The sequence below is a fragment of the Ornithodoros turicata genome, chromosome 3, assembly GCF_037126465.1.
Source record: "Ornithodoros turicata isolate Travis chromosome 3, ASM3712646v1, whole genome shotgun sequence".
Lineage (NCBI taxonomy): Eukaryota > Metazoa > Arthropoda > Arachnida > Ixodida > Argasidae > Ornithodoros > Ornithodoros turicata.
Window position 1 is genome coordinate 76,196,617 of NC_088203.1, and position 12,710 is coordinate 76,209,326.

At 44.5% G+C, this 12,710-nt stretch overlaps 2 protein-coding genes across 11 annotated transcripts in view; one reads left to right on the top strand and one right to left on the bottom strand.

The window, feature by feature from the left end:
* The window catches only part of LOC135388639 (uncharacterized), a 64,455-nt gene extending 61,561 nt beyond the window's left edge, over nt 1-2,894 (bottom strand). For all 5 annotated transcript variants that reach the window (XM_064618308.1, XM_064618307.1, XM_064618306.1 and 2 more), the window contains exon 1: nt 2,767-2,894. The gene's annotated coding sequence lies outside the window, so the exon portion shown is untranslated. The remainder of the gene's footprint in view (nt 1-2,766) is intronic.
* On the top strand, nt 1,201-11,544 carry LOC135388643 (chitinase-3-like protein 1). 6 transcript variants are annotated; one of them, XM_064618315.1, is made up of 10 exons: nt 1,201-1,381; nt 3,012-3,154; nt 6,588-6,638; nt 6,778-6,963; nt 7,030-7,286; nt 7,907-8,010; nt 8,098-8,221; nt 9,003-9,188; nt 10,507-10,629; nt 10,750-11,544. In XM_064618315.1, the coding sequence occupies exons 2-10, from the start codon at nt 3,088-3,090 to the stop codon at nt 11,194-11,196; spliced, it is 1,545 nt and encodes a 514-aa protein (XP_064474385.1). In that variant the 5' UTR covers nt 1,201-1,381; nt 3,012-3,087; the 3' UTR covers nt 11,197-11,544. The 6 variants fall into 6 exon arrangements, with proteins under 6 accessions (XP_064474385.1, XP_064474389.1, XP_064474386.1 ...); XM_064618316.1 differs by lacking the exon at nt 1,201-1,381 and having other exon boundaries at nt 2,907-3,154; nt 6,738-6,963; XM_064618314.1 differs by lacking the exon at nt 1,201-1,381 and having other exon boundaries at nt 2,908-3,154.
* Nucleotides 11,545-12,710: the final 1,166 nt, after the last annotated feature.

A 12,710-nucleotide genomic window follows, 5' to 3' on the forward strand; every position in this document is an offset into this window, starting at 1 on the left:
AACATCTTTAAAATGCTAGTGTTTCCCTTCGAAACGTATACACCATAGAGCTAGGAGAGGACCAAACATCCTGAGAAGTCGCGGTTAATGAACAATGTAATGCATTTTACAGGGGTTACTGGGTACCACACTGCAAATCCATGAAGAAACAACTAAATGCAACGTTCTAAGTAATTAACATGCACATGGGGGAGGTGCCTGCTCATGAGAAGGTCTACAATTTCACGAAAGACTATAGACAGCTGCCATGCTTCATTGCCATGAACAGCTGCCGTGCCATACATGATTGTCTGTTTGTCGGCTGTGCATGTTTACACGCATTTAATCACCTTGACGTGCATACATATATGGACCTCACTGTGATTATATGCAATATGCTGGTAATTGTGAATACACAGTTACCAGCATATTGCCACGAACCCAGCAGTTTTATTTAGCATTATACCCTTTACACCCCAATCGCCATGAGGGTGTTAAAATACACCTTAAAAGGTGTGCGCCATGAACATTTTGATTTACACCCTTTAAGGTGTAAAACGATTTAGAGTGTAGGTAACGCTGCAGCGCTTACGAGTGCTACTCGGTCCTTGGGCCAACCCATCGTTGTCGTTGCAGGGCCTGACCATCGAAGCTCTTGGACATTTCCTTACGGACACAGGACTGACCTCTCTTTAACCTCTCTGCTCATTTAAGCAGCTAGCAACCTCGGAATATAGAGTAGCAGGTTTTTTGTGGCCAATTTCTCTACATAACATTGTTTTTTCTTCTGGGCCGCACCTCATGTGGCGAATTTGCCCATTCATCATCACTAATTTATCTGTTGTTGTTGTTGTCTTATTCCAGTCAATCAATAAATCAATCAATCATATCCTTCCTCCCACCTAAACCCACGTGCACGGCAATTCCGTGTAACAGCACACAAAAGTAATCTCAGCAGGAGACGTAAGGACTCTGTACCAGGAGAATTTGTACAGTGCTTCGAAACTGCTCTCGATCGGGTTTGCAGTCACAAACTCGGCAACAGACGCAGCTACTACTGAGACACAAGAGTTCTGGGGTAAACAAGATAGACACACGTGTGAAACAATGCGCTCTTTTCTTCCCACACTCTGAGTTATCAGTTGTTATACCGTCGCCTCGTAAAACGAATACATAAAGCCCTTTCAGGGTCTTATATCCTTGGGAATGTCCAGCAAGATGTCAAGGCAATAATTATGTTATCAAACCTGCCCTTGGGCCAAAGAAGCCCGCTCTATTCTTACACTTTATCGCACGTAGTCATATGTCACACCGAAAAGCCAATGTTCCAGACATATTACGCAGGAAAGGAAGCTCGTGACAAGCTCTTGCATGGTTGATGACCGGTCGCACTCTCTCCATGGTAAGTAAAATACCAGCGTGTCACTGTGTCTTATTGCGTGCCAGTTTGTACGGATTCTGTGGCGAAATACTATGACATATGGTTGCCGTGGTTACGTATAGTTGCTAGAGTGGCGGATTGCCACAAAGCAACGCCAGTGATATCACCTACCTTTTATGAGCACGTGCGCATGCACACATAAATGTGTGTTCGTGTGAATTACTCACGTACCCCATGCCATATCTTCTTGTGTTGAATCATCACGTCGCCCGGCGTTAATGTTGTACATTTCATAATGGCGCCTGGTCAAAATCTGTGTCGCGAAAAGTATGTCCCTGAGTGAGTCGGACACTTTGCTTTCCAATGGGACCATTGTACACAAGCTCCGCCTGTCTTAATCTTTATAATTTTCTTTAAAAATTTAACCATGATTACAAAAATTCTCACTGGGCCTGTGTAAGATACTCGCGATGAATAAAAATATTTAAGGAAAGAATGCACGCAAAGAGACTGGCGATGGCATATTCGGGAATTCGGAAACCGTGAAAATAAGGATTGTCTTTCAGGCTAGTACACTGTTAAAATAGATGGTGGTGGTGGTGATGGTGAAAGGGCTCGACTTTGTTGGCCTCACAGAGGTGAGCAACGTCACGACTTACGCCCTGGGGGAATGTGCGTCCTGGGCCGACTTCTAAGGGAACTGTGCCGACACCATATACCACGCTCCCAGCCAACCACCATTCCGAATGATATCATTCTGTGTCATGTTTCTTTCAAAACAGCCTATCTGGGACATGCATAATGTGTCCCAGACAGGCGCCTCCTCCGATTTTCAGCAAATATGGACACAGAATGATATCATTCGGAATGATGGTTGGCTGGGAGCGTGCTATGTGGTAAAGTTCTATTTTAACAGACATATGTCGATCAGCACAGTGGTGGTGAAGTTCTCTTTCAACAGTGTAGAAACACTGGTTCCGCGCAGCCTTGATGACACAGTTAACGCTTTTTATATGGCGATATTTCTCGTTATTTTCATGAAATGGATTGTTTTCTTCATTGACTCGCTGACCATTGCGCAACTATCAACGGCTGATAGTATAGACTCTATTCGGCTTATAGCAATGTCCACCAACATCACCCGTTAGGATTAAGCCACCGATCTTACATGTAAATATACTCCAACCCAGGTGGCGAATTTCCCCATTCATCATCATCGGTGTATTTATTGTTGTTGTTACACCAATTATACCATTTGGCATTAATGGAAATAGGTTCAATTCGGAAAAGCATATTTTGTTACGTCATGCCATGATTACGTCATGTAGGAGATTTGAGTCTGATTATCTGGTGGTACGTTTTGTAATTGCGATATAAATTCAGTCAAAATATATTTATTCACTTACCATAGAAGTAATGCAAGTAGATATAAGTAACATCCCTGCACAGCAGGCACACTCATCAAAGCAAACATGTACCCAGAATTCTTGCCACATATGCGTCACAAAAGGTGGCTATTGTTGGAAGGGTCGGAACAGTGACAGGCACCGATAAGCGGGATGTTGGTTAAACTTTGTCTTCACGCAGCGAACATGCGCGAGTCGTCAACGCCGCGATAACATTCGCTCTAACACATTTATGTAAATCCTAGACGACAGCTAGGTGCATCCAGGAACGACATCGCTGCATACATCGTGCACACTTGCTTCTCCCAGGATTGACAAAGAATGAAGTACTCTGTCGTCCTCATAGCATTTTGGTCCTTCGTCCTATCTTATGGAAACGACAACGCCGGTACGCCTAAAGGTATATTGTGGAGTGTGTGACAACGGGGCATGCGGTACCCATGCTCTACGGTAGTAATGATATGTAGGAATCGGCCTAATGTTTAGTCGTTTTCACTTGCGTCTGAAACGATTCTAACTAGAAAATGGCATTAGGACGGGAAGGTTAGATTCATTCATAAAAAAAGGGAATAAAAAAAACGGACACAATGATCCCCTTGTGTTAGATTTCTTCCTTGTGGTGCCAGTGCGCTGTGATAATTCGATTACAATCTTGAATAACGTGCGCTATGCATGTACAATGTATGTATGTATCAGTGTTGTACCCGCTACAAAACCAAAGTAACGGCATACCGCTACCGGCTGCTCCACGAAAATGTAGCGCAATATTATCGTCGCTACAAATTTGAGAAAGTAATGTAAATACTATACGGCTACCTTTCCGCTACCGTACCCTTCTCTAGGCAACACCTTACTGTAGGCATCTTGTTGCCGAATGTGTCCATAGAGACGGTGCAATATTTATGTTCCCTCACATAGCCAGCATGCGGCATAAAGTATACCACTACATGCAGCCAAGATATATTATTTCACATTAATCCTGACCATGAGGTAAATTAATACACATAGCGCGTATGTGCATTTAATAGCTTTCTCCGGCATCATAATGTTTCGAACACAATACTGTTTTTCTGTAACAGTATTTTGTTGGAGATATCCTCGCCTCTCAACCTCAAACTTTTCCGCCTGCTTACTGTTAACGGATTGATCAGTTTTCCCTGTGGTTAAGTGGTGCAACCGCCATCATAAACGAGCACTCATCGAGTCATCAATAAGTAGCTATACCTGGTAGTAAAAAGATCAAACGAATGGCATAACGTTTCCTCATATATGCTTTTGCAAGGCAGCCTTTCGCCCAGCGAAAACGCTGTCGTAGCTGGGGACAGATTGTTGAGACATATTTTCCCTCCCACGCGTACAGAGGAAAGGAAAATGGGAGCGCTTCTACTTGAGCTTCGAAAAATGACCACCAGATCCCCTTATTTCTAGGCCCTTTCCTCGCGCTATAACTGTCTCGAGTTTTGTTCTGAAAACGGTAATCTTACCAGTGAACCCAAGGGATTCGGTGTTCTCATTGGGTCAATCTCTTATCTTTGATAATTAAAAGTTAATTAACGAAATTTAATTAATGCATCGTCACAGAAGCTTGCCTGTGCCCTAGTGTGCGTAGACATTGCCATTTGTTAAAACTGAGAAAAAGTGATTTTTCTGTTTTTAAAAATCACTTCTGTAGTTACGGTGGACACCCTGTACATGTATGTTTGTGCATGTATGTGTATATGTACGTCTGTATGTACGCATGTGTATGTATCCACGTATATGTATTATGCGTGTGTATATGTATATATGTGTATGTCTGTACGTGCATGTCTGTGGGTACATACCTGTCTGTATGTGTGTATGCATTTATGTACGTAATTTTCCATCATATATGTGGGGGATACTTGAAGGAGAAAACCGAGAACGGCTAGCACATGGCTTAGGGTTTCGTTCGTAATCACGCGTTTGTATTAATTAGAAATGTGCACAAGACAATAAGTTACCGTATCGGCAAATCCAACTTCCAAGGAGCACAATGAACACATCCTTCTACCGGACAGGTGTCGCCAGCATACAATGCCGATGTACAATGCGGAGGAAAAAAAAAAGAAAAAAGAAAGAACAGCACTATCTTCGTACTCACGGTGCCTTGTGCCGCCTTTCTTAGTTTTAAACCTTCCTTAGTTTACACAACTAAAAGGTAACTTTGAAAATATGCAATGCATGCAATGAAGGCATGCCTTGTTTACCCGGACCTCAAAAAGAAAACAAAAAGCAAAAAGTTTTTTTTTAATACATGGGAGATTACCTATGGGAGATTATTATTTTATTATTATATTTATTATTATTATTGTGGGAGATTCTATTAAATTTGGGGGATTACCAACGCCGCTCCACGAAAACTCTACCCTCTCATAATCCCCTTTCCCCTGTCACCTTTTTTCAAGTTTAGTCCCATTTAAAGGCAGCGCTGACTGACGAAACGTCAACCTCTAAATGTAACTGTAAATCTATCTCTAGTACTTTCCCGTTTAATTTTCTTTTTTAAATGTAATAAAACTACCAATTGTTTTTAATCCTACCCAAGTCTCTTCATTACTTGTAGTCTATATACATACAGGGTGTCCCAGCTAACTGCAAACATACTTTTAAAAAATATATATGACACTTTTTCCAAGATGAAATCAATTGCAATATAGCATATGCTGAAGGGCACTCCTTAGGAGGGCATTAGCAAAGTCCAAAGGCAATGTCTTAATTAACTTTTTAATTATAAAAGCTACGAAGTTGTCCCAATGAGAACATCTGTTCCTTTCGGTCACCTGATATCGTAGCCGTTTTCAGAACAAAAATCCGTTCGATAGATCGCCCGCACAAAATTCGTGAAGGAACGCCATTTTTTTCTTTATTTTGTTCATTGTGCATCGCCGGAGATGCGTATTTCCTTCATCCCTAACGTGAGAGGGGGAAGGCAGAGCCGCCTCATGCGTCGAAGATGAGCTTTAACATGCGAAAAAACAAAAAACAAAAACAAATGTATCGGGTGACTCTATCGGAACTGACCTTATCTTGGGTTGCATTTTCTCTTTCCTTTTAATCTTTTTCCAGGACGCGAGAGGCGATAGTGTGCTCTTTCTCCCTCTCACATTGGGGGTGAAGGAAAGACGCGTCTTCTAAGAAGCGCAATGAACAAAATAAAGAAAAAAATGGCGTTCCTTCACGAATTTTTTGCGGGCGATCTATCGAACGGATTTTTGTTCTGAAAACGGCTACGATATCAGGTGACCGAAAGGAACAGATGTTCTCATTGGGACAACTTCGTAGCTTTTATAATTAAAAAGTTAATCAATGAAAGTTAATTAACTTGCATTTGGACTTTGCTAATGCCCTCCTAAGGAGTGCCCTTTAGCATATGAATTGAATTGAATTTATTCAAGAGATGGGAATGTAACTTACACTGGCTATGTACAAGGGATGGCCTAAAAGCAGCAAGACTGCTGCTTGACGAGGGCACGCCCCCAAGAGGATACTCGGCACAACGGCAGTAAAGTACATACAAGCAATACACACGTGACGACAATACACAATATGATATGATTCGTGCAATGTAACTTTGAGCAAAAAATATTATTTGAAAAAAAAAAGAAGAAACCCAAGAATATACAACATGAACAACAAGTGAGTCAAAGTACAAATGGAAACCATAGACTCTAAGCAGGTGAAGTCAGGTGACAAACATAGATCGCAGATCTTTCAATGAGAAGCTCTGTATGTCTAGCCCATGCAGTGTATATTTGTTAAGAAGCGACGAGATATGATAGGATACAGTTTGGTCACCATAGGTTGTACGCGATCGAGGCACTTGCCAAAGCTGGGCCTGTCGAGTTTTTTGGGTAAGAGATATGCTATATTGTATTGTGATTTTTCATCTTGTTTAATTGATTTCATCTTGGAAAAAGTGTCATATATATTTTTTAAAAATATGTTTGCAGTTAGCTGGGACACCCTGTATATACACTTCGTATTCCGCAGGCGAAAAGGTTTTCCTGTGTTATTGGGGCTCGTGGTCCCATTACATGACCGGACCTGGGAAGTTCTCCGTTGCAGATATAGACCCCACGCTATGCACTCATCTTATTTACGCTTTCGCAACGCTTCAGGACGGAGAAATAGCTCCGTATGACACGTACTTGGATACATCCAGCAATTCCGGCCTTGGTAAGTAGGAGAACGAAGTCCTATTGCGATCGATTGATATCATACGCTAACACGAGGTTGCTGCAGGGATGTACAAGAAATTCAACCAACTAAAGAAAAGCCACCCGAACCTAAGGACCTTGATAGCGATCGGCGGCCAAAACGAAGGCTCGGCGAAGTACTCGAACATGTCGGCCAATGCAGAAGGAAGAAAAAAGTTCGTAGACAGCGTCTTAAAGTTCTTGCGCGAGTACGAGTTTGATGGCCTGGACCTGAACTGGGAATATCCAACGACAAGAGGCGGTGTACCGGAAGACAGAGAAAATCATGCTCGTTTGATGTCGGTGAGATTTTTTTCTGGGCACCTATGTTTCGGAAACAATAGCATTCCAATAAGCAATAAAAACAGTATATGGGGGAATAATTACAGCTTCTATTCACTTAGATCGCAATCACTTCACCTCTGGCCCTGAAATTTACAACACAAGTGCGAGAAGATGTAAAGCGTGTTGGTTGAGTAACATGGTAACAAACGCCAAGTTTCTTCTTCTTCGAGTTTGTTACTGTATGTTACTGAAATTCATACACCAGCATATAGTCAACATACTTCGTAAATGGTCCCCTGGATGCAACAGCCTACAGAAATACAGACTTTGCGGAAATTTTATGAAACAATGCAATATGATTAAGCAATTCCCTCTTAATCTTACATGTGTGTCACAAGGTTCTAAAACTTAACATACCCTTTAATGCAAAGTATTTCCGTTTAAGAGCACCGGTTATGTTCCTTAGGCTGTGAGGACAAAATGTGAAATGCAGTCCCCATTCCGTAACATTCATTTAGACCAACGCTTTTAGTCACGAGAGCCCCTGGTTGTGCCAACGCACTTAGCGCCCCAAGGGAGTAGATTTGCACCTTTTTGTTCCCCTTAGCGTGTGATTCAAGTAAAATCCGTCGTTGCAGGACCTGCGGGCTGCATTTGAGTCACACGGGTACCTGCTAACAGCCTCAGTGTCTGCCAATGCTGTCATCATTGACAGCGCGTACAACGTATCACACTTGTCCAAGTAGGTTACCTCACGGCACCCAAAGGACCGACTTCAATTCCGAACAAGTGTCAAAAGTTCATTGTTCTTAATTGTAACCCGTTGCAGTTACGTAGACTACATCAACGTCATGTGCTACGATTACTTCGGGTCGTGGAACAGCAAGACGGGCCACAATTCACCTCTTCGCTCGCGAGAAGGTGGATCCGAAGCAGAGAAGAAATTGAACGTTGTAGGTTACAGAATGTTCTCCTCACCGGGTATCCACACGAGTAACTTTATCGGACAAAGGATCGGGATATCGGTGAAAGGAGCAACGACAGAGACAGTTGAGTGCCCGTGACCAGCAAAGCCTTACGTCACAACTTCCCGGGTACTGGCACTGTCCGCTCACCACAGAATTCAGTGTATGCACACGAGCGACATCCCCGGCCACGGAATATTTTAGTGCATAAATACGCAAACTGGCTCACAGGACGAAAGTTCTGTCGCGTCTTATGTTGAGTATTCGCACGGCGCTGGAACATCACCAGTGACATAGTGCACACGTAGCAGACGACACCACCGACTCGCTCTGTCGTCTGCCGCAGAATATCTTGTGGCTGAACCACGGGCGCCACGGGATATTCGCCATGGTTTGAAGAGCGCGAAAAGAAACGATGCTGAGCGCTCACGAGGCAGCAAAAAGCAATGACGTTTTGCGCAGCTTCCGCTAGAGTATTGTGGGGAGTGTCGCTCATGCGAATACACGGAACATTCCATCTTCCGCCCTTCGTCTACTCGTGTCGTCTGGTTGCAGCCGACAGCGCCCCTCCTTCACGTTTTCTAACAGATCTTCCTTATATAGTTTCTTCCAGCGTCGTTTGGATACTCCTGTCCTTTCTTCCACGATATCTTCTTGAAGCGTGCTTTGCTCCTCGCTCTCTTCCGCCGATATCGCGCCCGATAAAGTCGCTCGTAAGGATATTCGGTAAGGTATACCGGGACGTCTCATCGAATGTTCCAATATGTAGGAATACAGCATCAGGTATTGGATCGACAAGGGAGCCGAGTCGAAAAAACTTGTCGTGGGCATGCCACTCTATGGTCGTTCATTCAAACTGACCAACGCTTCAGACCCTGGATTTGGAGCTCCAGCTTCCGGTCCAGGTCCGAAAGGCCCTGTTCTGAAGACGCCGGGTGTCGCTGGATATAATGAGGTAAGGATAATCTGTATGCGAACCTACTTTCCTCTTTAATACGAGTAACGTTCGTTTTTAACGTAACTTTCTGTTTACAAAGAACGTCTCTGTTTTCCTGCCGCGTAAGATGGGGTTCAGCTGCGTGTCATTCTCCGAAACCTTGAGCAAGACGCACGAGCTCTCATTAAAAGCAAAGGACACCCATAACGGTACCCATTTTGTGATGTGTGCGGATGGTACCTACTAGTCGTGGAAGGAAGTGCCACCAACGCGCGCGATCCCCGTCGCGCGAGCAAGGACGCGTTTTGACGCGGGGAAAACGTCCCATGCATTTTGGCCTTTGGATAGGGTTACTTCCCATAACTGGGCCACGGCCCCTCGATCGCTCCTCTCTGAGGGCGATCGAGGGGCCGTGACTGGGCGAAGTGTATCAAGCAAGACAGTAACAGATCCAGAGATGGGGAAGTTACTCGACAAAGGGAACTCGTTACCAGTTAAGTTACTGTGCAAGAAATGTAACTAAGTTACTAACCAAGTTACACGTAATGAAAATGAACTTCAAGTTCCTAAGCTACTTCAGAAAAGTAACGAGTTACTTTCAAGTTACTTGCTACCCAATATATACTTTTTAGTTCTTGACTTTTCTATAGTTAATTCAGATCTTGATCTCACAGTGGGCGATGCAGACGTTTCAAAATTGATTTGATATACAAAAACTATACCAATATCTGATATGACTAAAGAAGCCTGCAGTTATGTGCTTCTTTAGGGAGGGATTTGATGATTTTGATCTCGTAATAAGGCTCTTGAACGGAGCACAAAGCAAGTTTATGTTCTATGAGTTGTCCTCTACGCACATGTCGTATAGAACCGCTCCATGTTTTAACCCCACTATACAATGCCCTCTGTCATTATCAGGGGCGGATCTGGAGGGGTGGGGGGTCAAGATGTCCTGACCACCTCAATTTCATCGTCTCAACTCACTATAGGGAGGGATGACGCAGCTCGCGATGTTTGTAGACGAGAATCGAACAAAAGGAACTTGGAACTTTCTCGAAGTTACTTTGAAAAAGTTACCTAAAAATGAACGAGTTTCTCAAGATGTTACTAGAGCTCAAAAGCAAGAGTTATGTTAAAAGTTACCGAAAAAAGTAGCTTAGCTACAGTAACGATCTACTTGTAACGAGTTACCCCTAACACTGTACAGACCGTTGTTGATAAAAGCTGTCTTCAGAGGGGGAAGCCAAGGATATACACATGGTTGGTGAAGAGACAGCGTTCGTCATAATCTGGAGGATATTCCGTGCATGAACCTGTTTCCATTTCACACGGACAGATTTGCAAGGTGCTCCAAGAGCCTGGCTGGAAAATCCGGCGGGATCCGAACGTCCTTGCGCCTGTTGCCGTGCGAGACACAACATGGATAGGGTACGACGATGAACTGTCATTGGCAGCAAAGGTACAGGATTCCCATGACTAGTCAACTCACATAACGTGCCGGTTGCCTATAGTTAATCACATCTGGGCGCAACAGCGAAAGCGCTGCCACAGATCGTTATTACAAAACATTTCCTAACAGGCCAAATTCGTCAACGAACTGGGCCTGGCCGGAGCCATGGTCTGGGCAATCGAAATGGACGATTTCCTTGGGTCATGTGGCGAGCTCAAGAACCCCTTACAGACCGCTATAAAATCTGCCCTGAAACCTTCCACGGCCACACTTGCACCACAGGAACAGACGCCAACAACAGTCTTCACTAAAACCGCATCCCAGGATTTAACAGTGCCTGCGTCTCCTTCGACTTCAACTTCGATCGCCACCGACGGTACGTCGTCTGTTGAGGCACCGACTACTCCTGGGACGCCTTCCTTGCCGTGCCCCAAGGAGGGGTTTTACGTGCACCCTGATGACCCTCATCGCTTTTACCGTTGCGTAAAGAACGGACGAAGTTACGATATATATACCTTTGACTGTGCCCCTGGCACTATATTTGACGAAGTGGAGGCAACATGTGCTTTTCCGTAAGCTGCATAGCGTCTAGGATGATCTAGTTTGACTTGCGTTGTAGCTTTGTTGTATACTTCACTGTGGAGATGGGACACTTCCTACAAGTCCCGTTGCGAAACGTCTAGCAATTGTGACACGAGAGACTATACAAGGGCATTTCACAGCCTGCCAAACGTTCCTGATGATGACGACGGGATTGCGCCATCTCTAAGATAACGCGATGACTTCATACTCACGGAGTAAGGACGCTTTTCTTCAAGATACACGAGAGTTGACGCGTATTGGTACAGTGATTTTGATGAGCTCGCTATGACTTGTATCTTGTAACATTTCAATCGATATGAACAGTAAAAGAAAGCAAATGGATCCGAAGACCCCGGGTGCGGTAGACACGGAACTTCGGACGCCACGTGATCAACTGTCTACTAACACTCGCTATTCGAGTATGCTAAACGGTAGAGAATGGTAGATGCATAGGCGGAGAGTTTGCAATCTGTCGGATGGGGCTAGGGCAAAACGCCCCCTTTCACACACAGAGTCAAGCAGGGTGTCGGGGATACCGTGCCCCGTGGCGTTGTGCGGCAAATAGACCTCTACCCGACAAACGTCATCATGACGTTGGTAGACAGACCGAAACCAAAACAGATCGGAAGGGGAAAGCTGGGTTCCATGAATGAGCAATTGTTCAGCTGAAAGAAAGTAGGACCGAAGGTCGCGTCCCTTTCAGAGACCATCGTAATCCCCTAAAGACCGTGGCTTTTAGACGCGACCTTGTTCGCCATTAACTTTGAACGTAGTTCAACTCTACCAAACTCGTGGTGCTGTCGAGCATTATGACGTCATTTGTTTACAAACAGGTAGAGGTCTATTTCCACAGGATTTTCGTGTTCACTAGCACCAAACACGTGATTCTTAGGATATCCCTCGAAACGTTCATCTTGAGTGTCAGCTGGGCAGACTTCTCGCCCCCCCCCCCACGAGAGAGTTCCAGAGGGGGCAAGCCCCCACGCAGTCAGCAACTATGGGTAGATGAACGGTAGATGATGAGTTTATCTTGTAGTGACTCGTCTAAGTCAACAAGAAAAAAACTCAGTTCCTTCTTGAGAGAGTGAACAATCCAGTCTTTTTTGCGAAAACAGTGGAACACGATCGAATTAAATGACGCGTCCTAATCCTAACGTGCCATCTCAAAGCATATCCTTCCTCATCGTAATACTCATCGTACGCGCGGCGCCACGTGGTACATCGTACAGATCGCATCATCCCGACATACCTTACCTAGCGTTCGAACAGAAGCTGTCACCTGCAAACCTGCGATATGGGCGACACGCACGAAATCCAATACAAGAGGACACGCCTTCTCAAAGACGACATTTCGGAGTGTACCACCGTTGGTGAACGTATCACTGATGTGTCTTCGCGATCGAATCGTACAAGCACCGCAACCGTCACCGGGAACCCCGAAAGCGACGTCCAGAAAAGCACGCCTCTTCTATCGCCAAGACGATGGGCTACCTCTACCGCCTCAACCG

What these genes read in the sequence shown, in the direction of transcription:
- LOC135388643 (XM_064618315.1), top strand. Translation starts at nt 3,088, where the DNA reads ATGAAGTACTCTGTCGTCCTCATAGCATTTTGGTCCTTCGTCCTATCT. An exon ending in GGGCCTGTCGAGTTTTTTGG is followed by an intron (nt 6,639 to 6,777) that starts GTAAGAGATATG and finishes CGTATTCCGCAG; the next exon opens with GCGAAAAGGTTTTCCTGTGT. An exon ending in CAGAGAAGAAATTGAACGTT is followed by an intron (nt 8,222 to 9,002) that starts GTAGGTTACAGA and finishes TCCAATATGTAG; the next exon opens with GAATACAGCATCAGGTATTG.